Raw genomic sequence first — 21,613 nt, 5'->3', positions numbered from 1 at the left:
GACAATTGAGAAACCTTGCCCGAGAAGGTGGGTGCCCTTCCCCTCTGCCAACTGAAATCATCTACCTCTGGCTCCTGCTCCCAGAATCCCTGTTCACCCACGTTCCTGCAAACTAGGGGCCCAGAGGGGTACCTACAAGATCTATCTAAATACAGAGAAAACTACCCAGTCACCTTGGCTAAATAACTAAGAGATGTGAGCAAGCAATGGCAGAAGCTGAATACTCATCTGGGTTCCCTGGAGGGGCTCTGGACTGAGGGGGAGCACAGCCGAATCAGGGTGTGTGCAAGACCGGCTTGGAGGGGGAGGGCCTGGGAGGGAGAGGTGAGGAGGGAGTGGTGAGGCGGGCGTGGGAAGGCAGCCAGGACCGCAGCCCTCAGTCCAGCTCCGCGGGGGACAGGAGGTGGCCGGGCCGGCCGGGCTCGCCCAGTTCAGTCTGCCTTTTGATGCTCAGCTTTGAGTTCCATCCATCTGTATGTTCTTCAGCCAGCACCTCTGGGGAGAGAGAGAAAGTGAGAGAGGCAAACCGTGGGGAAAGAGAGGAGAGAGAGGGAGGGAGGGAGGGGGAAAGGAGGGAGGAAGGAAGAGAGAGAGAGAGAGAGAGAGAGAGAGAGAGAGAGAGAGAGAGAGAGGCTCTCCCTTACTCCCTCACTCTCTCACTCCCCTTTTTTCTTTTTTTTTTACTAAGTTGCTGCTTGGGCTGCCTTGGGTTCCCACATCTGGCTCCTGCCGACGCGGAGAAGGTGAAGTGAGGAGGCACCTCTGCACCGCGGGGGTCCCGGCGAGGAGGAACGTTTGCGGAGCCGAAAGCCTTGCTGGATGCCAGCGGCCAGATGGCTCGGAGCTCGGCCTGGCGTGCGGTCCTGCGTCTGTGGCTCCTCTGGGGCGCTGCCTGCTCCCGCGCGGCGTCCAGGGACGACAACGCCTTTCCCTCGGACTTTGAAGGGAGCTCAGCGCTTGGCCGACAGGACCCGCCCGAGACCAGCCCGCCCCGCGTGGCTCCCGGAAGGCTGCCGCCTGCCGCAGAGGTACAGTGTCCCTGCCATTGTCACCCCCGGGCACCTGCCCGCGGCTGTGCGGGCCGCGCCCCTGCCCCTCCCCCCTCCCCCCTCCCCTCCCCCGTCCGCCTTCAGCTGCACCTGGATGAGGTCAGTTCAGACACTTCTGAAATAAAAGAGTTTACTTTGTAAGTTGCATTGGGACGTTGTGAGCTGCGAGTTGAGGCTTTGGAACGTGCCACGGTTCAAAGTGGCAGAAGTGCCTCCTCGGAGTCCGTCTGCTCGCCCCGCTGCGACTTTCTGCCCTTGGTGCCCGGGGGAGTGGTGTTTGCCAGGCCTCAGCGCTTGGTGCCGGCGTCCTGCACATGCTTCCTGCCGCTCTGTCGGGTTAGGACAGGGGGGACAATAAGCAGGACCAATCCTTTTGTCACAAACTAAACAGAAGATCCTCCCTGGAGAGGGAAGGGGTGGGTGGGGGTGATGGGCACTAGAGCAGCGGTTAGGAAACTGCCAGCAGATAAAGACATGCCGTTGATGATATGTTTATTCAGAGTTGCTGTTTATTGTGCTAAATTACAATAGCTTTTATGTTGAAGACGTAAGCAAAGGGTAGAAATTGGGTAAAGGAAAATGAACCCAAAGTGATTTATTTGGGAGCCCCTGAGGCGAGACGGTCGACAGCTTGTCCAGGGTGTGGGAGATGCTCAGTAGGAGGAAAATGAAGTCATTGAAGTTCATGGGAAAGGAAGGAGCAATGGACCTAACAGCACACACACAGGCACGCGCGCGCGCACACACACACACACACACACACACACACACACACACACCCTATAGCTATAGTTACAGCAACGATAGAACCAAAGCTGTTATGTGGATTTACACCATTTCTAACAGAGTAGAAGTCTGGATTATTGCTATTAAGTCTACTAATTGTCAGTGTAACTGTAGTTATTAGTTATTACTGATAAGATAAGGTGCATGAAGATGCCCCTTCTCCAGGAGTGAGCCTTACCCACACCCAAGAAAGGGGGGAGGGTGGGGAGGAGTGGAGCATACCGATGCCCTATTGTGATGCAAACTGCAACCTCAGGGAGAAAGAGGGCTGGGCTTCTGGTCACCTTAGCACTCAGACCTGGGGCCCAGCAGAGACTCCTGGGAAGTCAGTCCTAGGAAGCATCCCTTCTCTACAGGCTTGGATTTCACCCCGAGAGGCATTGTCTCCACCTGTTGCTTTGAGCATGGAAAGTCCCTGAAATGCTTAACTTAAGAATAGAGTTGCCAGAAAAAATGCAAGCTGCTCAATTAAATTTGAATTTCAGATAAACAACAAATAGATTTTTGGTTATGTCTCAAATATTGCATGAGAAGTATTTAAACTAAAAAAATTATTCATTGGGTATCTGAAATTCAAATTTATATGGACATCCTGTATTTTTGTCTGCTAATTCTAAAGAGAGAGGCATACTTTTGTAGCTTTCTTCACACACACAAAAAAATAACAAAATAATTATTGGATTTTTAGGGAACCTTAAGTTTATTGTTAAGACCCTGAACAATTTTTTATATACCCGTTTGTCCAGTAAAATAATAGAAAGGTGGCACACTGAAGTGTTTACTTGCAGGCTTTGTGGTCTAATGATCCCAAGTTCAAATTTCAACTTATCTGCTCCTTACCTTGGGCAAATTATAGATGCACAAGTTGCAGATAAAGAAACTGAGGCTTAGAGGAGTTACTGATTTCTACGTCACATTCAGTTATTGTGATGAAACCAGATAAAACATATAGAGTGCTTAACGCAGTGCCCGATATAGTATAAATGCTTTATATACCCTAAGTGTTGTTGTTGTTATTATAAAATACATGGATGATTGGATAAAAAGAAACGCTTATCTGGGAATAGTTCTTAGAAATTTTTTTACGGTGCTGTTTTAGTTAATATTGCTATATCTCTGTCTATATTCTTCCAGCCAGAAAGAACACCTTATAGTGAGTTAAATTTGTAATGCTGTTAGTCTCATACGTTCAGGATACCTGAGCCTTTGGTTTAGGGAAACAGACAGAAACGATTAGTCATTCCAGGAGGGTCAAAATATATGATGTAGAAAGGGAGGGATTGGAATAATTACGTTCCCACTGCATAGTTTCGCATAATGCCTCCAGTTAGCCTGCAGTCCCACAGGATCCCAACACCCCCACCGTCGGGTTTCCCATGCTCTTTAGAGCCAGTATGGAGACTTGAAACCAAATACATCCCGGAGATTTAACAACACGGTACAACCACCCTACTGAGTTGGTTCAGGAGATTGTATTTATATCTACAGAGAGAGAGCGAGAACATGGACACGTCTAATATGTTGTTCCTGAGAGGTTGGAGATGTGACTGGAAGGATATTCTAAAAATAAATTCACTTTATTTCAATTGGATTTGTATGAATGGTTATTCCTCAATTGTCCTTCAAAGGGAAGGAAGAAAAGTACTAAAGCCAACATGCAGCAGTGGGAGGCACTTGGCTGAAGGCCTTCCTAAAGCTCCCAAGCTCCTCAATAGGAGGGCTTGTGTCCTCTCCACCCCTGGTCCTCAGCCTGTGACATGGACTCCAGCACACTGTGGTGCACAGTGAGAGTTAGGGGAACAAATGCATGAAATACGCATTGAGTAAAACGTTGGAGAGCACTGACTGTCCAAGGAGAAAGGTCCTTCCTTTCCTTCCAAAACACCCCAGCTCTCCCTGGGAGGCAAAGAATTTTTTAAAAGAGCACCCAAGGGTAACTCTGGGCTCACTGGGGGGATGTTCTCGCCTTCTGCTTTTTTACAAGCAATTCACTGAGTCCATTATTGATGAGTTTATGGGGAGAGCAGTGATTCTTAGGAGGTGGGGGGTGGGCAATTTTAAAAAGTATATTCAGTATTCTGATATTTCACATTTAAGGAAGTCTTTATTTTGTCATAGCAAGACTTGGATATTGCAAGTAAAACTAAATCTTCTTGACGACATAGATGTGCAACTGGAGGGATGGAGATGGGAACAGTTCCCAAGGACAGAATGTCAGAGTGTCCTTGGAAGAAGTGACATTCTGATTTATCAAAAAGAAGCAGGAGTTAAACAAGGTCAAGAACACTAGGCTAGAGGTCCAGACTGCATAGCTGGAAAGAAGCCACACAGAGACTCAGAAGGAGAGGGTGGGGACTTTGCTGGAAGAGCAAGGTGGGAGGCAGGGGGGCGGCCCTGGTGCTGTTACTGCCTTTGGTAGATAATTGAGAAAATAAGGGACATAGCTGACAGTATGAGCAAACTTTCCTGAGAGGGGAAAACCGGAATTCATTTCCTGGCAACTGACTGGGTGTTGCTGTTGTTGTTGGCTTCCCTCCAAGAAAATCTATTGGCCCCTGATTTTCCCCACACTAGACAAACGTACCTACTAAAAACAAGCACGTGAACTAGACTGGTTCTGAGGGACTTTTCCTCTGGACTCTTTCCACTATTGATATGCGATTCCCATTCTCCAGCACGTAAGTGGGCGCCAGGCCACTAAAGGATTGCAGAATGTTTATTGAAAGACAGTTTAGATCTCTTTCACTATCTGCTTTCCTGTTCCTTCTCTTGGCCCCTTACTTTGAAAAAGGACATTCAGAATCATACTAAGACCTCCAGTCACTGGCCTGGGCCATCATTCTATACTGCTGTTCAGCAGAGTAATTAGGTCATTTGAACCCCCCATATTCAGTCATCATTTCACTCACTTAATACTCATCCAATGAGCAGGTTTGAACCCTTATCTCATACAGAGCAAAAAAGAAGGTGCCTGGAGGGACAAAAAGAAGGCAGTCACATCCCTACCCTCAAGGAGTAAGCATTCTAAGAAAGAAAAATACATACATAGTCACTGTATGAAGAAGAATGAGTCAACGTTCTGTAAGAGTGGCTACAACCTAGTGCCATGATAGCAATGTGGGAAAAGCATTACTCTTAAGATAGACCAGTAGGATACAATCACCTACTCACCAAACACCAAAGAAGATTCCTAAAAACATTATTTTAGAAGGACCGGAATATAGTCATGGCAGTAGTAATAATAATAGCATGGCTTATAGCTAACACCCATTGAGTATTTACCACGTGCCAGACACTGGTCTAAGCACTTTTCATGAGTTATTTCCTTTAACCCTATGACAACTTAATGGGACTAATATAGTTATTTTCTCACTTTGCAAACCTGGAAACTGAGGCACAAAACACTTGCCCTGGCACCCTACCTGGTAGGTAACACTGCTACATAGGAGTTTATAAGGGTAATTTTGATTATGCAGGAGTATCTAGAAAAAGGTAGTTAGGTAAGTAGAACTCTCTGCAGGCATAATTTTAGCCTACGTTTTGGGAATTTCTTAAAATGAAGATATATAAAATGCCATTTACGTAGTACTTGCTAGATGAGTAGCATAGGGAGCATAAAATTTTAGGATTACCAAAGAATTGCAATAACTTCCCTTCCCTGTCTATTAACTACTTTTTAAACTACTACTCAAATAGAAAAGGAAATAATTAACACTTATAGACTCTGTAGCATTATGTAGAGCATCATAATGTCCCATGAACCTACATGTGTTATCTTATTTAGTACTCAATAGTGAAAATTATACACATTTTACAGATGAGCAAATTGATGGAGATGGTCTACAGCAGGGGTCCTCAAACTTTTTAAATAGGGGGCCAGTTCACTGTCCCTCAGACCGTTGGAGGGCCGGACTATAGTTTAAAAAAAATTATGAACAAATTCCTATGCACACTGCACATATCTTATTTTGAAGTAAAAAAACAAAACGGCAAAAACACCCGCATGTGGCCTGCAGGCCGTAGTTTGAGGACGCCTGGTCTACAGCATGGATTACTGGACTAGCCTGCAAAAGACTTGTGTTAATTTTATGGGGTTTCCAAATTCTATTCTCTTTTCCCAGCATATCACTGAGTTTGCCTGATAGATTTATTTCTTTTTTTTAAACTATAGAATTTTCTTGTATCTTGTTTTGTTTTTATAAGCATGTTCTAGTATGTTTCCTCTACATAATGCTACAGTCTACATTAGAAGCTCATGATTTAGATTAACAGGTAGAGAATTAAAAACAAACAAACAAAAAAACATCTACAGCAATACATACATGGTCTATCTTACAGAACTTTTATAAAATTCCTGGAATATAAAGACTAGCTTTTACTATAGTTCCAGAGTTCTCTGCGTTAACCAAAAGAAGGTTTTTAGTTGTCATAAAGTTCACATAGCATAAAATTTAGCATTTTAACCATTTTAAGTGGCATTAGGCCCATTCACATTGTTTTGCAACCATTACCACCATCCATCTTCAAAACTTTTTTCATCTTCCCAAACTGAAACTCAATACTTATTAACAACAACTTTTCATTAACCCCTTTCCCCAGGCCCTGGCAACCACTATTCTATTTTCTGTGTCATGAATTTGACTAATCTAGGTATCTCATATAAGTGGAATCTATAATATTTGTTCTTTTGTGCCCGTACTTGTCCTTTGTGAGCTTTATTTCACCTAATATAGTGTATTCAAGGCTCATCTATGTTTTAGCATTGCGGAGGCCTGAAGCGGCGGGGGCCAAACATGGCGGGGATCTCCCTTTTCCGTGTCCAGCACGGAAAGAGAGATGAACGAATCGGTTCTAAGTGGAGGCGGCCAGGGATTGAGAAATAATAGAAATAAAGAAAACAAGACGCAAAAATAGATTCATGAAGCTGGGAGCTGGGTGGGACGCCATCTTTTCTCTCTGATGGAGAGGCAGCATGACGACGACGACGACGACGACGACGACCCTGAGCCACCCAGCAGGTTTATTTTATATCCCAAAATCCAGGAAGTAACACCAAAACTTAGGATCAAAGGAGCTTATTTGCATTCTTAACTAGGCCCTAGCATTACTGGATTTACATATCTAGACCCGCCCCTGCTGACACCTGGGCTGCTATGAAGTCAGAACTGATTAACATGTCCAGCCTCATTGGGGAAGCATGTTCCCAGGGCATGACTAGGCCTAAGCCAAGTTCAGCTGATGAATAAGGAAATGCCCAGGTGCCTCCCAGGCGGCCCTCTACATATCATGTGTCCAAATTTCACTCTGGGTTGTTCTTACCTTTTGGCTACTGTGAATAGTGCTGCTCTGAACATTAGTGTACACATATATTTGTTTGAGTCCCTGCTTCCAGTTCTTTTGGTATATACCCAGAAGTGGAATTGCTGATCACATGGTACAGAGAAAGTTATAAAACTCAAATTCTTGTAGAGGCCAAGCAAAAAATAAGTGGGCAGCCCTAGCCAGTTTTGCTCAGTGGAGAGAGCGCCAGCCTACGGACCAAATAGTCCTGGGTTCGATTCTGACCAAGGGCATGTACCTTGGTTGCAGGTTCCTCCCCGGCCCAGACCCTGGTCAGGGCTTGTGTAGGAGGCAACCAATCGTTTTGTTTCTCTCACATCAATGTTTCTCTTTGTCTTTCCCTCTCCCACTCTCCCTAAAAGTCAATGAAAAAATATCCTCGAGTGAGAATTAACAAAAAAAATTAAAGCATAAAAAAAAATAAGTAGGCAGTGAAAGGAACACATCCTGTGAGCGATGGAGCCAAAGCAACAGGAGAGGAAGGGGGTCCTCTGCCAGAGGGGCAGCCACCTCGCCGTGTTGCCAGGTTTTCTGTTTTTTCAAGAGAAGACAGAATCTGGATTCTTAAGTGAAACTGTTGATTCAATTCTTAAAAATGCTCTGTGGAAAGTACATCTGATGGCCCAATGCAGCCTGAGGGCAGTTTATTTGCAGTGTCTGAATTAAAACATTTTAAGTTCACCTTTCATCAAAGGCACAATGTGGGCATCTAGCCAGACAAATGTACTATGAACCCAGCTCCACTACTTTTTAGCTGTTTGACTTTGGGCAAATTTGTTCATCTTTCACAGACTCTGTTTGTTTGATTGTAAACTGAGCAGAAGTGCATTTGCCTTGCAAGATTGTTGTGAAATAAAATATACATAAACTGCCTAACTCAAAGTCTGACCTTAGTTCTCTCTCCTGTTCCTTTCGCCTCACCCCTCTCTCTCTTCTACTTTGTTTTTATCTATCTGCAAGTTAAGATTTGTAGTATCGGTCTATTTTTATCTAAGTTTTTTTATTCTGTAAATTTGATTACTTTCCATTTTTGCTTACAAATTTGCTGATTATCCAACATTTGAGAAACAAGAGGCTGTTGGTTTAGTTTTTATAATTAGTGTATCCCTCATGGTTCTTTGACCATAGCCTTAGGATTATCTGAGCAGTTAAGATAAATGAATGAGTTTTTCTAAATCCCCAAAAACCTAAGAACAAACAAGCAAACAAACAAACAAAAAAAAAATAGTAGCTTTGATATAACAAGGACTATAGCCTTTTTTCCTCTTTCTCAATTGAGTTCTCAAACCCGACTTGTCCCAATTTCTTGACGTATATAATGCCAAAAACGGTCCTCTTCTTTAGGGATTTTCCTTGTTCAAAGTAATTATATAAATATAATGATAATGATGGCCAGACATGATTTTGAAACATTTGATCAATTAGAAACCATTAAAATTAGATTGCCAATACATGCTGTAAGTTCCAAAACTTAGCATTTGCAGACAATTACTTATTTGTTTTCTAAAACAAGTAAATTTGCTAGTTCATCAAGATGCAGTGACCACATACAAGAAAATTTATATATCTACTCCAGCATTTGCCAAAGAGCAGTATTTTTTTTTCCAACTGTTTCTCTTTTTGCTTCTAGTGTGGTAAAGTTAAATTCTGGGAAATGCTTTACTAAAGGGAAGTTTAACCACAGATGTTTGTAATTCCAACTTAAGTTTCCCATCAAAGTCTTAATGAAATTCAGCTGCCAGCAGTTCGGCTCTGAATCAAGTCGTTTTCATGAGAAACTTGAGGGAAACAGCATTCCGAGGCTGAATGGTAGTGGGAAAATGTTCATCTACAAACCCAAATCCTCTGCATAAAGAAAAAAAGACATAAAGAAACAAAAGGAGAGAGGAGTGGTCAGATGTACTTTGAGTAATGTGCAACATGACCCTCTTTTCACTTCCAGGACTTCTTAGTTTGTGTGACATATTCTGGTGGGAGCTGGAGAGCTGGTGTTTACTTAAATGGAGTGAAACATCTCCATTTATGACTGCATGGGAACTGATGAGTTAGAGAAACCCCATAACAATAACAGTTGCATTAGCACAGTTCTCTTGTAGCCTAGACCAGTAATCCATGCTGTACACCACAGTTAAAAGGACCCTTGAGCACAGTGCAGATTTTTGTGTATTACTATTTACTTGGAAATGATACCCTCCTTTAGATGGAGTGGCATGATTACTTTAATGGAAATCAGGGAGTCCAGAGATCAAAGATGTTCTTACTAAAACTCACCTCAAACTCGACTGTTACATGCAATACTGTTGGCTAGTTACAAAGTGAATTGCAGCACAGCATACTGAATTAAGCAGCTCCGTAAAGCCAAATGCCAGCCCAAAGAAACGCATACTATAGACACCAGCAGAAGGCAAGAGAAATGTCTAGTGAGCCCCGTATTGTCGGATGCTAGGGCTGTAGAACCATCTAGAATGACAATAAGAGCCAGAGCACATATTGAGAGTCTTGAGCTTAAATTCATGCCTGGCCTCTTCTTGCACAGCAGAGTGGCTCTACGGTGCCCTTCAAACTTCACAGCCACAATGTGTGTGATTCCCTTTGACCAACAGAGACACAATTTGACAAGCTGGGTGCCCTGAGTATAGCCTCCCTTCCTGCTGATATGACTTGAGTCCTGGGAGCATCAGAGTGATTCTGTCATCGGTGATTCTGTCAATTCTCAGGTCACAGGTGAGGTGCTAAATGCCTGTTATTTGAAGATTGAACGCGTCTGAATGCCTGGAGATGGACCAGTGTCTCTCTGTGGTGCATGATTATTGCCTCATTCCTTTTTGGTCCCTTGGAATTGTTGTCTGTCATGATCAATGTCAGTAGACACCCTGAAATCACATTCATAAAAGGCACCCCTGAAGCCTTTGCTGCATCACAGAATCAGCCTAACGGGGACCTGTTTGCACGCAGAGCCAGTGGGTGGCTATCACTGGATGGATAACCCTATGGTACCTTGCGGTGGGAACCATGAAATCAAAGGAATCATAGGATGTTTTCTCTAGAAAGGATGTTCTGAGATTCAACCCCCTCATTCTGTAGGTGAGGAAACTGAGTAGCAGGTAGGGGTTGGGGTTCTGCACTCAAGGACACAAAGCTCATTAGCAGCAGTGCTAGAAGTCAGAAGACACTGTTCCTGGATGACTCTAAACATAAAGCTCCCCACAGAGAAACAGGAAGCATGGCAATGGAAGAGGTAAGGCGCATGGAGAACTCCTGAGAGGAGACTCAAGTCAATGCGTCTCCTAACAGTTAAGCGGAACATGACAGAAGGCCCAGAGAGGAGGACGTATTTCATGCAGTGCAGAAGGAAAGGAAGGCTGGGGACAGATTATTGGTTCATTATACACATCCATTAAAATCACTGCCTTGTAGCATTCACGGGATAGCTGTCAATGATAAGGCAAAGAGGAAGTCTAACTCGATAATCTGCTCTAGACTGGTCAGAATGCAACATTTAGAAGCCGATATTTTCAAGGACCTTTCTGGTTGTCAGAATTGTCAGTAGGTGAGGGAACCTGCCCTGGTGTGTGAATGCCCTGATTGTTCCTGGCTGTGGGGAAGAGGAGTCTAAATCATAGTGACTCGTAGTGTGGCCCCAGGACGGCAGCATCAGCACCACAGGGCATGTGTGAGAGATGCAGACAGCGTCCGCTGCTGAATCAGAATCTGCATTTTCACCAGATCCCCAGGTTGTTCACATGCACGTTAAAGTGTGAGAAGTGTTAGCCTCTAAAATGCCGCTGGGCTTGAATTTTAATGGACTCAGGAGAAATTGGTAACCAAGAAAAGGGAAGCTTTTTGGATACACTGCGATTATAGGGAGGCTTAGAACATAAAACCAAATCAAGTTTCTGAGGGGCTCACAGGTACTAGCCTCTGGCCTGAAAAGTTACACTTTAGAATAAAAATTTAAAAAGCTTCAAAGCAAACTGCTGCTTTAAGACATCTGAAGAAGCTGAAAAGGTTATGTCACGCTGAAAAGGTTATGTCACTTACTGGCCTGCACATAGTAGGTATTCAGAAGGGGTTTTAAGGAAAACATGAAATGAAAGAGGAGGTTTCCTCCTCTTGCCTACTTCCCAGCACCCATAGCCTAGACATACAGCCTCTGGAGACCCTGTGTCCTTGAGGGGAGAGGAGGCAGGGAAGAATATATTTGTGGAATTTGCTTGGAAATAGGGTGTTGCTCCGACTCTTCAGAAAATAGTGAGCTTGTGATGTTTTTCTTACTAACAAGGGAGGCTTTCTAATTCAGTTTAATGTATCTTTAGGGAGTGAGGAGTGTGGTCTATGGTCCTACACTAGAAAAATAACGTTAACAAATATGGCAGAGCTAGTTCCTCACGATGAAAATTGCCCAGGCTAGACCTCAAGCTGGAACTTTTCTGGACAGATTAAGATCTGCAAGAAAGTGCTCTGAAGTCGAGGTCTGTGCGGCCTCCTGCATCAGAGGAGGCCTTGACATTCTCCTGGCAGATTCCAGGTCTCCTTAATGCTGCCTCAGCCCCGGGAGGGCCCCTTGCTATTTCATAACAGCCTTAAAGGACTGCAGCTATCCTTGAACCCATTCAGGGCGGCTAACTGGCTGATTTCGAAGATCCTTGTAGCTTTCATTCCTAAGCCCTTGATTAGCACTTGCTAGGCATTGTTCTAACTATTTTAAATGTATTATTAATAAATGTATTATTAATTCATCTATTTTCTCATAATATAATAAGGAAGACCAGTACTATTAGCACCATTTTACAGATGAGGAAATGGAGTCATATATAAGTTGAGTAATTTACCCAAGGTCACAGTTTAAGAAATCTGGCTCTAAGCTCTTAAACTTTGTCCTGTAATGACCCTCTAACATCTTTTTTTCTTTTTTCTTTTAAATCTCAGAGTGCCTTAGACTATCTCAGCTAACAAGAGTCCCTCGTATCATCCAGAAATGCCAGAATGGTCTTAGTAGTTGAGGAATCTGTAAAGAACATGTAAATCAGTGCTAAGCATTAGTCATTTCAGTGGAATCCTGAGTTTACTATAGGGACTTACTACTAAAAAGAACTTGATAGAAGGATAAGGAAAGAATTTGAAATGCAATAAAAGCAGAACCTCAGGGGACATGATTAGACAGAGAATGTCAATCATAGGGAAACTGAGTGAAGGTTTAGAAACAGTTTATTTTTAAATTTTTTCTATAAAAGACAATATAAAAAGAAAGGGAGTTTAACAACAGCAAGGATTTATCAGATCTAAACGAAACATAGGCTGTTAGCTCCTTTCTTAGAAATTTTCAAGATTTTTGAAAATTTCAAAAACAATAGGTCTGAAATAAGTGAGCTATTGATTCAACACTTGATGATTACGAGCTGAGAGGCACATGCGCAAGGCACTGATGATCCCATGTGATGGGACACAGGTAGACTCTGCCCTCTGGGCTAGGAGACTAGCTGTGGTAGCAGTGGTCACCCATGAAGGCCATTGTTAATCTGAGAGGGGGACTGTATTTATTACAGTAGTGGTTCCCCCAAATTTTCATGCCCAAGAATCTTTACTGTTTCTTCTATTCTTCTAGCCTCATGTTTTAAAATATTGTGTACTATATTAGTTTACTAGGGTTGCCATAATAACATACCACAGACTAGGAAGCTTTAACGGCAGGAATTTGTATTCTCACAGTTCTGGAGGCTAGAAATTCAAGATCAAGGTGCCCTCAGGGTTGGTTTCTGGTGATTGCTCTCCTCCTGACTTGGTGATAATGATCTTCATTCTGAGTCTTCACAGGGCCTTACGGCCTTTCTTCTGTGCACATACAGAGAGGGAAAGAGGACCTCTGATGTCTCTTCCTTTGTTATACTGACACCAGTTCTATCAGAATAAGGCCTCATCCTATGATCTCACTTAACCTTTATTCTCTCTTTTGAGGTCCTGTCTCCAAATATGTTGGGTATCAGACACGTAGGAACTGGGGAAGGGAGTGGGGAGCAAAACTGAGTCCATGCCTACCAAGTGAAGTATGTTAAGCAATAACTCATTTTTTAAATGAGGCAAAGTAATTTATAACTGCAAAAGAGAGCTTCTGGTAAAATTAGATGTTCAGTGTTCTGATTCTATATTTACTTTGGTCAAAAGTAAAAACAAAATTTAGCATTTAATTTTAGTTGTACATTTTTAAACAGTATGTCACAATTAATTCTAATTAGATATTTTAAAATACGGAAAATAGTATGCTGGGTCCTATATTGTCACTTTGTATTCCTTAGGTGTCCAGGGACACTTGATTGACCAGCATAAATATATTCTCTTGTTTTTTAAAAAAGGTACCCACTGCCTTTTTTAAAATAAGTACCATGTATTCTACAAAAATGAATAAACATGATCAAAGAGATAAAACAAGTGCATTAATAGTGTAATACAACTCAATTGATATGTAATAAAAAAAACAACAACAACATTTAGAGGGTCTAGAAGGTGGCAGATGGGAAGGTCACAGGTGACTTCAGAGGAGAGATGTCATTTGAGTTAAACATTTAGATTGAAGAATATTTAAGCTGAGCAGACTGGATTAGTAAAGACAAAGGATTTCTTCTAGAAAGGCATATATTCCCAGTTACTGGGACTGGACATGAGGGAGCCATTGAAGATTCCAGAGCAGAAAAGAAATTCAATGAGAAAAGAAATTCAGCCGAAACCAGTTTGGCTCAGTGGATAGAGCGTCGGTCTGCGGACTGAGGGGTCCCAGGTTCCATTCCGGTCAAGGGCATGTACATTGGTTGCGGGCACATCCCCCGGTGGGGGGTGTGCAGGAGGCAGCTGGTCGATGTTTCTCTCATCGATGTTTCTAGCTCTCTATCCCTCTCTCTTCCTCTCTGTAAGAAATCAATAAAATATATTTTTTTAAAAAAGAAATTCAATAAGAATTGTGCCTCATCAACATTAATCTGGAAACAGGCTGTTGGATGGCTTGGGCAATAGGCAACAGAGAGCCTCGCATCAGGGTAACCTATGCTGTGTATTGGTAGTTGTCCAGGAGAGAGAGAAGGGCCTTAATTTGGATGGTGGCCATGGTCTGGAAAGGGAAAAACAGATACTGGAGTCATTGCAGAGATTCTATCAAGATGACTTGCCATATATTTGGAGAGCAAAGATGATGAAGTCAAGGTGTTTGTAGAAGTATATTATATCATGGGGAATCTCTTCAGAGAAATTTTAACATAAGACCTACTAAATCAGTGGCTTCTGAGCTAAGGTTTTATTGAAATGCCTCAGGTATAACTTGGGGTGAGAGAGGCTAAGCACCAGGAAGTTGGGGCTCTGCTTTCTTCTACTAGAGCATCTTTCAAAATTTGTTTTAGAGATGAATTCCACCTGAGATTTCACTAGGATGGGGGGTAGAAGATTTCTCTGTTCTAAAACTGTTGAAAACCATTATGCTGGAAGTGCCCAAGTTGATATTCTAAATCATGAAATATCCAAAATGTTACCCAAAATCTTATTCAAATCAGTGCCTCCAAGGCACTTTCCCAACAGTATAGATACTGCCTCAGGGCCAGGACATGGTGCTGATAACCAGAGCGGCTGCTGCTTTGAGCTCCTCTGCAGCAGCTCCAAACAGGAGCTCACCATCTCTAAACAATTGGTGCTCTCCTGAGAGATATTTTTACACTTCCTTTTCCTTGTCTGAGGATATTTTTGGCCCTTTCCTAGGAAATTAGGAAATTCCATTTTTGTCTCAGTTATTACCTGGGAGTGCTGATCAAAACAACAAAGGAATGTTAGAAAAAGGGTAGGGTGGTAGCGAGTAGACAAGACAACTAGTATATGTTGGACCTCATAAGGAGTGGTCGGATATTTGCTTGGTTCTTATTTTTCTAAACCAATTAGTCCATCACCATGAACATTATCTTATCCTAGAACCTAAACCACAGTTTATTCCCCGAACCCTGAGCTTAAAAAGATTGTTCCTAGTCTTTCTCTCCTCTTCCCTCAATACAGGATTACACCTCTCTGTGGTTCTTTACCTCCAAAAGCCAAAATGCTTCCACTATGAGTGCTTCCACTATGTCTATTAAGAGAAAATGAATATTAAAAACTGTATTTTATCTTTATTTTTTCATTTGAATAAAAAAGTAACACCCTAAGCGTTTCAGTGTCATGAGGCAAGCTGCAGCTTGTTTTATTTGCTTTATGACGTACGTGCAGAACACCAAGGGAGAACTGATCTTTCGATTGATTAAAAAAGCTTCCTTTATGTCTCAACCTATAGCTTGAATCATTTAGCATTAAAAATTAGCTATTGATGTTGCACCAATGTTATTCCAAACTGCCAAGTATTGGAATTTGCAATAACTACTAACTCAGTTGAAAAATAATGTTAACCTGGCCAGTATGGCTCAATGGTTGAGCATCAACCTAGGAACCAGGAGGTCACGGTTCAATTCCCAGTAAGGGCACATTCCTGGGTTGCTGGCTTGGTCCTCAGTGGAGGGCTGGCAGGAGGCAGCCAATCAATGATTCTCTCTGATCATTGATGTTTCTATCTCTCTTTCCCTCTCTCTTCCTCTCTGAAATCAATAAAAATATATATTTTAAAAAATGCAAATCCCTTAAAATAAAAGAAAAAGAATGTTACTACTTATAAAGCTTCCATTACAAGTTAAATGTCTACATAGTTCCACCTTGATTTCAACCATCTTACAAACCAGGTGGTTATTCATCTAATTTATGGAAACATGGAGCTATTAAATCATTTGCCTGAAGTCTCATAGCATGTAACCTTATTGAGGCAGAAGGAAGTTTTATAGATTTCTTGAGTGTTCGTATGGGAAGAGCCCAGAAATCATTATGCCACTGATGCTGTTGAAAGAGGAGAAAACCAGAGCCAGAAGTTTAGTCACTAACTCCAGGTTTTTAGAACTGGAACCCGAACCACGTTTCCTGGCTCTTAGAGAAGCCCTCTTGCCTTTCTGCATCAGAGCATGGATGCAGAATACGGAATAGGGGTGAGGAACACCTGGGTCAGACAAGAGCATATCCATGTTCACCTTCTTGTTACATAGTATGTCACCATCTATGCCTGAGTCCTAAGTAATTTTACTACTAAAATATTCTAAGTTTTCTTGGCCTGTTAGTCATTATGATTATCCCGATTTTGAAATTAAGTTATGATCACATCATTCATGCCTTTTATTTCAAGGATATTTGTTTTGGGTCCATATGGCTATTGACCCCTATGCTCTCGGCACGTATACTTAGAAAGCTTTCAAGTGCAATAAGACTTTAGAATTTCTGACTAGAGTTTTCTGTTGGTCATGTAAAAATAAACAACACATCCTGGATTTTAAAAGGAAGAAAGAAAAAAAGCACTATTTTAAGAATGAACAATGATGATTTTGTTTTAAAACAATATGAAGAAATAATTTTAAAAATTCCCTAATCACATCATGTCTGTTATTCCCTCTACACAGTCACCTTTCAGGTTTCCCTATGACTTCAAGAAACTTTCCTATCATGTAGCAAAGAAATTGCAACCTGAAAAATTAAGGAGGAATATGAAATATGTGATAGCACCAAAGTGGCCTGCTCTGGCAGTCAAATCCCAATGAAACCTTCCCAACCAACTTGATAACAATCCTGAGTTTCACCATCTCCATTTTATTTGTGGAGCTTTTTCACTGCTGATTTTGTAGCCCAAGTCCCCTGACTCTTCCAACACAAGGAACTACATAATATAATACCTGGTTCTCAAAGAAAATCTTCCAATTCCCAGCAAAACTATAGTTGGTAAAATCCAGGGACTCCCCCATGAATAACATCTGCTTAGATGTATCCTGAGTCTAATGGAGGATAGGAAATAAGAAGGATTTTAGGGGGTTAGGGCAGCCCCATATGGTCAGCAAAATAGGAAGGTCTTTGAAAGGCAGGACACCTTTAACCTGCTGCCCCCTCAATGGTTTATTTTCAAAATAGCAGCACCCTCATCCCTTGATCTCTCCCCTAGTCTCTGATGTGAGGAGGATCCTCAGTATGGTGGGAGTAATCTATAATAATAAAAGCATAATATGCTAATTAGACCAGACAGCCGAACGACCTTCCGGATATCATTCCGGACGTCCTTCCAGACGAAGCTGCAGTGGCAGGGGCTGAGGCAGAGGCAGTAAGGGGCAATCAGGCAGGCAGGCAAGCAGTTAGGGGTGATGAAGCAGGCAGAGTGGTTAGGGGCAATCAGGCAGGGAGGCAGGCGAGTGGTTAGGAGCCAGTGGTCCCAGATTGCGAGAGGGTGCAGGCCGGGTCGAGGGACCTACCCCCACCCCTCCCCTGTGCATGAATTTCATGCACCAGGCCTCTAGTACTGTATATAAGGTGATATAAATAGCTTAATAAAATCAGAGTAATAATCTCTATCAGGGAAGGAGAATACTCTTTGAAAGGTGCTTAAAAATCTCTGGATTTTATTAAAGGGCTGGGCTCTTTCTACTCTCAAAGAGTATTTGTGATTATTTTGGCAGATGAAGTACATTGTTCTCATGACTCGTGTTTTTGGACCTGCAATATACCAAAATGTTCATTGGAAATAAGTATTTTGTTGATTTTTTTTAGAGCATATTTTTTGCCTGCTCTTCCATTCAGTTATTTTGAAAACTAAAAAGTGTTGGATCCTTTTTTAAGTTTTAAGACATTGTATCTTCATCTCAGATTATCTAAACTGTTTTGATTTTCCTTTTATTACAATCTCTCTTTTTTTAATCTACTAACATAAGATCATGTTCCTCTAGAAAATGTGCTTTCTCTTCGAAGTTATGAGTCAGTATGAATTTCTTATAAGCTTAGTTCAAATCGCCTAAGAAATCTACAAATTGCCAAAAAAGGGAAAGAAAACAAAATAGTAGTGAAAGCTTTAAATAAGGACAGTTTTTGCTCTATTTCAGCTGTTCAGTAACTGGGCTATTGACAGTAGAATATTGAAAACCAAGCACCAGGTTCTTGTTTTAATTCTTGGTGCGTGCTAAGTCAATTAAATTAATCTAGTAGCTACTTAGAGAGCCACAAAACTAAGTATTTCCACCACCATTCTTTTGCTCTTCTCGCTTTGGACAACATATATTAGATAGCGGAATAAAAGAGGATAAAATAAAAATACTGTCTTTTTTATAGTTGGATGGCATTCTCCCTATGCATCAACTATAACTTGGAAGTTATTGTTGATTCCAGAATTCCTAACTTGTAAGCTATGTGACAGTCACTCATAAATCCTGGTGACCACAAATAACTAATGAGGCTTCTAGGCATACCTAGCAGTTATTTCAGGGGTTGGGGCATGCCTTCAGTGTTTTCTATAAAGTACAGAAAGAGAGCGGTATCTCCTCGTGAGTATACAGTAAGCCAGAAGGTTGCTGAAAATGTCACACAAGTTTAATTGCTGATATTAAAGTAATCCTTCCAAAGAAGATCCTCAAAAGTAAGGCCATCTGGTGCCTTTATTGAAGGAGATTACCAAGACTGAAGGATGCAGTTCAACCACAGAAAGAACATACCTTCTGAGTGACTAAAAAATTCCCTACGCTTTTCAGACTTTCAGCTTCAGCTTTCCTCCTTCCAGAAAATCCTGCACACATGCTACCTCCTCCAAAGAACCATTCTTCACCACCACCCCTCATGTTAAAAGTGACTTGTCCTTGCTCACTCTCAGCATTTCTCTGTGCCTCTCGCCTTATGATCCTTAGAACTTTCTATCTCGTATTATATATACATCTTAAGTGTCCCCACTAAGCTCCTGGAGGCTAGCAGTGTCCATTATTCATATGCTGATTGCCCAAATAGCCTGGCCAAGTGCCTTCAGTATCATAGGTGCTCTAACAAATAATTTATGCATTCCTCAGTTATTTGTTGAATGCCTGCTTTGTGCCACACCCTAAACCAAGTCTCAGGTAAACAGTGGTACATGAAACAGAGAGATGGAATGAATGTGTGACCATACTAAATACTGGAAGCCAAAATAGTGTCAAGTGTTCTGTTTGTAGCATGTAGACATAATTCTGTCATATAATCCTGATGAGCAAATCAGTATTCGACTTGACATGGACAGAGAACCTTGGTGTCCTAAGCTATCCAGTCCAGGAGCTCTGCTCTGCAGGCGAGAATGCCTTTTAAGCTAAAAGTGTTGTCTTTCCCACTGTATATGGAAAAATTGACTATGCACTTTCATGGAGAAGGTCTAACTGAGAAATGTTTATATTGGAACAAGCCCCATCTCTAAATCTGGGCTTGTTGCTGAATGGTATTTTGTTTCCTTGGATCAGGGAAGGGGTCTGGAAACATCTGTAACTAGAGTATTGTTTTAAAATCAGCACAATTTTTCCCCCCTCAAAGGACAGATAACAGAATGACTTTAAATCAAACAGTCTCAGCCTTCCCCATCCATTTCCTTTCATAAATGTGTAGTATTTTATTGTCATTAAAAAGGCAGTGCATAGAATAGACTTGTAGCACTTGAGGCGTTGCCATCTCCTTTGCAGTAATTTTCTTTTCATATTAGTGTGTGTATTTTAGCTTCACTTTTATAAACACTCTATAGCAGAATAACTATTTGGATCACAACAGTATTTGGAGGGAAATTTTAAAGCTACAAACAGATAATAACAGATTGTGAAGTAATTCTGAAACTATCCTCCAGAATTTTTACTAAAAAGAAATGTGCAGATTACTTATGCCATTAATAAATGTAAAACTGAATAAAATAAAGATGTAAATTAGGTAGTATTTTATCAGAATCACAAAATTAAATCTTAGGGGAAGGAAGTTAGGGAGAAAAATCACAGGTAATAATTCCAAATAACAAGGAAAGAATGGAAATTCTGTGCCAATCTTGAATATCATTCATTTTCTAAAAAGAATAAAGTAGCTTATGAATAGTTCATGATATTGTAGTTAAAATTTTGTTAGTATAGATTTACCACTTGTTGGAGAAGCTTGTTTTTAAACTAGTTCCCCAAATTAAGGAGCTAAATCTTCTGGATAGTAACCCATTTACTTTGCTTTCTGTAAGCTGTGCAGTTTGATATATTTATGAACTATTTGGAAATGGCCCTGTCAACAGAGCCCCTGAACAGACTACCATTCAAATATGCTGATCTTGGTCTGAAGATTCATTCTTCTGAGGCCTTTAGGTGTTTAACACATAGTAAGGATGCAAAATATTGTTTAATGAATTCTACTGCTTGCGTTTTACAGATAAGAACACTTGGAGTCTCATTGTTATTTGCCTCATAAAATTTGTCTCATAAAATACATCCATGGTAGCATGGAGGGTCAACACACAATCCTGTTTTGGACCCATCACTAACCCTCTGTGGGATCTAGCCTCCCTCAGTGTTGAAGGGTGAAAGTGTTAGTTTCATGGCTTAGTCAAAATTGTAGTGATGGTATTTTATTAGTACAATTTATGGGTCATAGTTTTCCCGTTTAGGTGGGATCAGACATATATCAAGCTGTCATACATTCTGCCTAACCAGACATCTGCTTGTGATTCATAAGGGAAACACCTGCACACATGCTGATGAATGTTACACAAAGGGGCATCCTTTCCCAAGACTCGTTGTCAGATCCCTCGCGGAACAAAGGAGGTGTCAGGAACACAGCTGTATGTCATACAACCAGCTCCTAACAAGGGTCGCCTTCTCTAAAGAGTAATCTACAGGCCTTGCTTTGCAGTCCATTTCTATCTGCCCTACATAGAAACTGTTAAAAATTGAAACACCAGCTATAAATTATTATGTTTAAATTAAAAATAATGGCCATATGCCAAACCAATTACTGGGGGCTGAGGGGCAATGTTGCCTATCTTAAATGAGACACACAGAGCAAACCTGAGCGAGGCCTAAAAGTGTTCCCTCTCCCATAATCCACCTCCACTCTTCACCCCACCCCATTACCATTTCCTTACCCCCCATGCCTGGGGACAAGGCAGTGCATAGGGTAGATTTGCACACCACCAAAGGTAGTAAGATCTTTTGATGATGGTAATGGCACTCATGAAAGTTTTAATTAGATTCTTGATAAATCTGATGACCATGAGCAGAGTTTATCTTTATCCCACATGTGCTGGGAAAGACAGAAGTAGACAGTGTGCCTGTTTGCAGCCCAGAACATGTATGAGCTACAGCACAACCCTACAATTCTCAATATTATGTTCTTCTTCACCATCATCAAAAAGTGTGGTTTAGTGGAAGGAGCACTAAGGGTGGCATTAACCTGCTCTGTGCAGATGACTTTTGGTAAGTCTCTTACTTCTCTAGATCTCACTTTTCCAATATTTAAAACAAGAGGTTAGATGAGGTAACCACTCAGATCCTGGCCAGCTCTAGAATCCTGTGATTCTGTGATGCCAAGATACATTCAATACATATTCA

At 41.5% G+C, this 21,613-nt stretch overlaps 1 protein-coding gene across 1 annotated transcript in view; it reads left to right on the top strand.

Moving 5' to 3' along the window:
• Window positions 1-395: 395 nt before the first annotated feature.
• Window positions 396-21,613, top strand: part of LAMA4 (laminin subunit alpha 4) — a 145,608-nt gene continuing 124,390 nt past the window's right edge. The window contains exons 1-2 of the mRNA XM_008160047.3: window positions 396-512; window positions 689-1,028. Coding sequence (XP_008158269.2) covers window positions 834-1,028 — 195 coding nt within the window. The 5' untranslated portion in view covers window positions 396-512; window positions 689-833. The remainder of the gene's footprint in view (window positions 513-688; window positions 1,029-21,613) is intronic.

Source organism: Eptesicus fuscus, chromosome 10, assembly GCF_027574615.1.
Source record: "Eptesicus fuscus isolate TK198812 chromosome 10, DD_ASM_mEF_20220401, whole genome shotgun sequence".
Taxonomy (NCBI): domain Eukaryota; kingdom Metazoa; phylum Chordata; class Mammalia; order Chiroptera; family Vespertilionidae; genus Eptesicus; species Eptesicus fuscus.
Note: the sequence above shows the minus strand (reverse complement) of the source record. Positions and strands in the feature narration are given on the sequence as shown.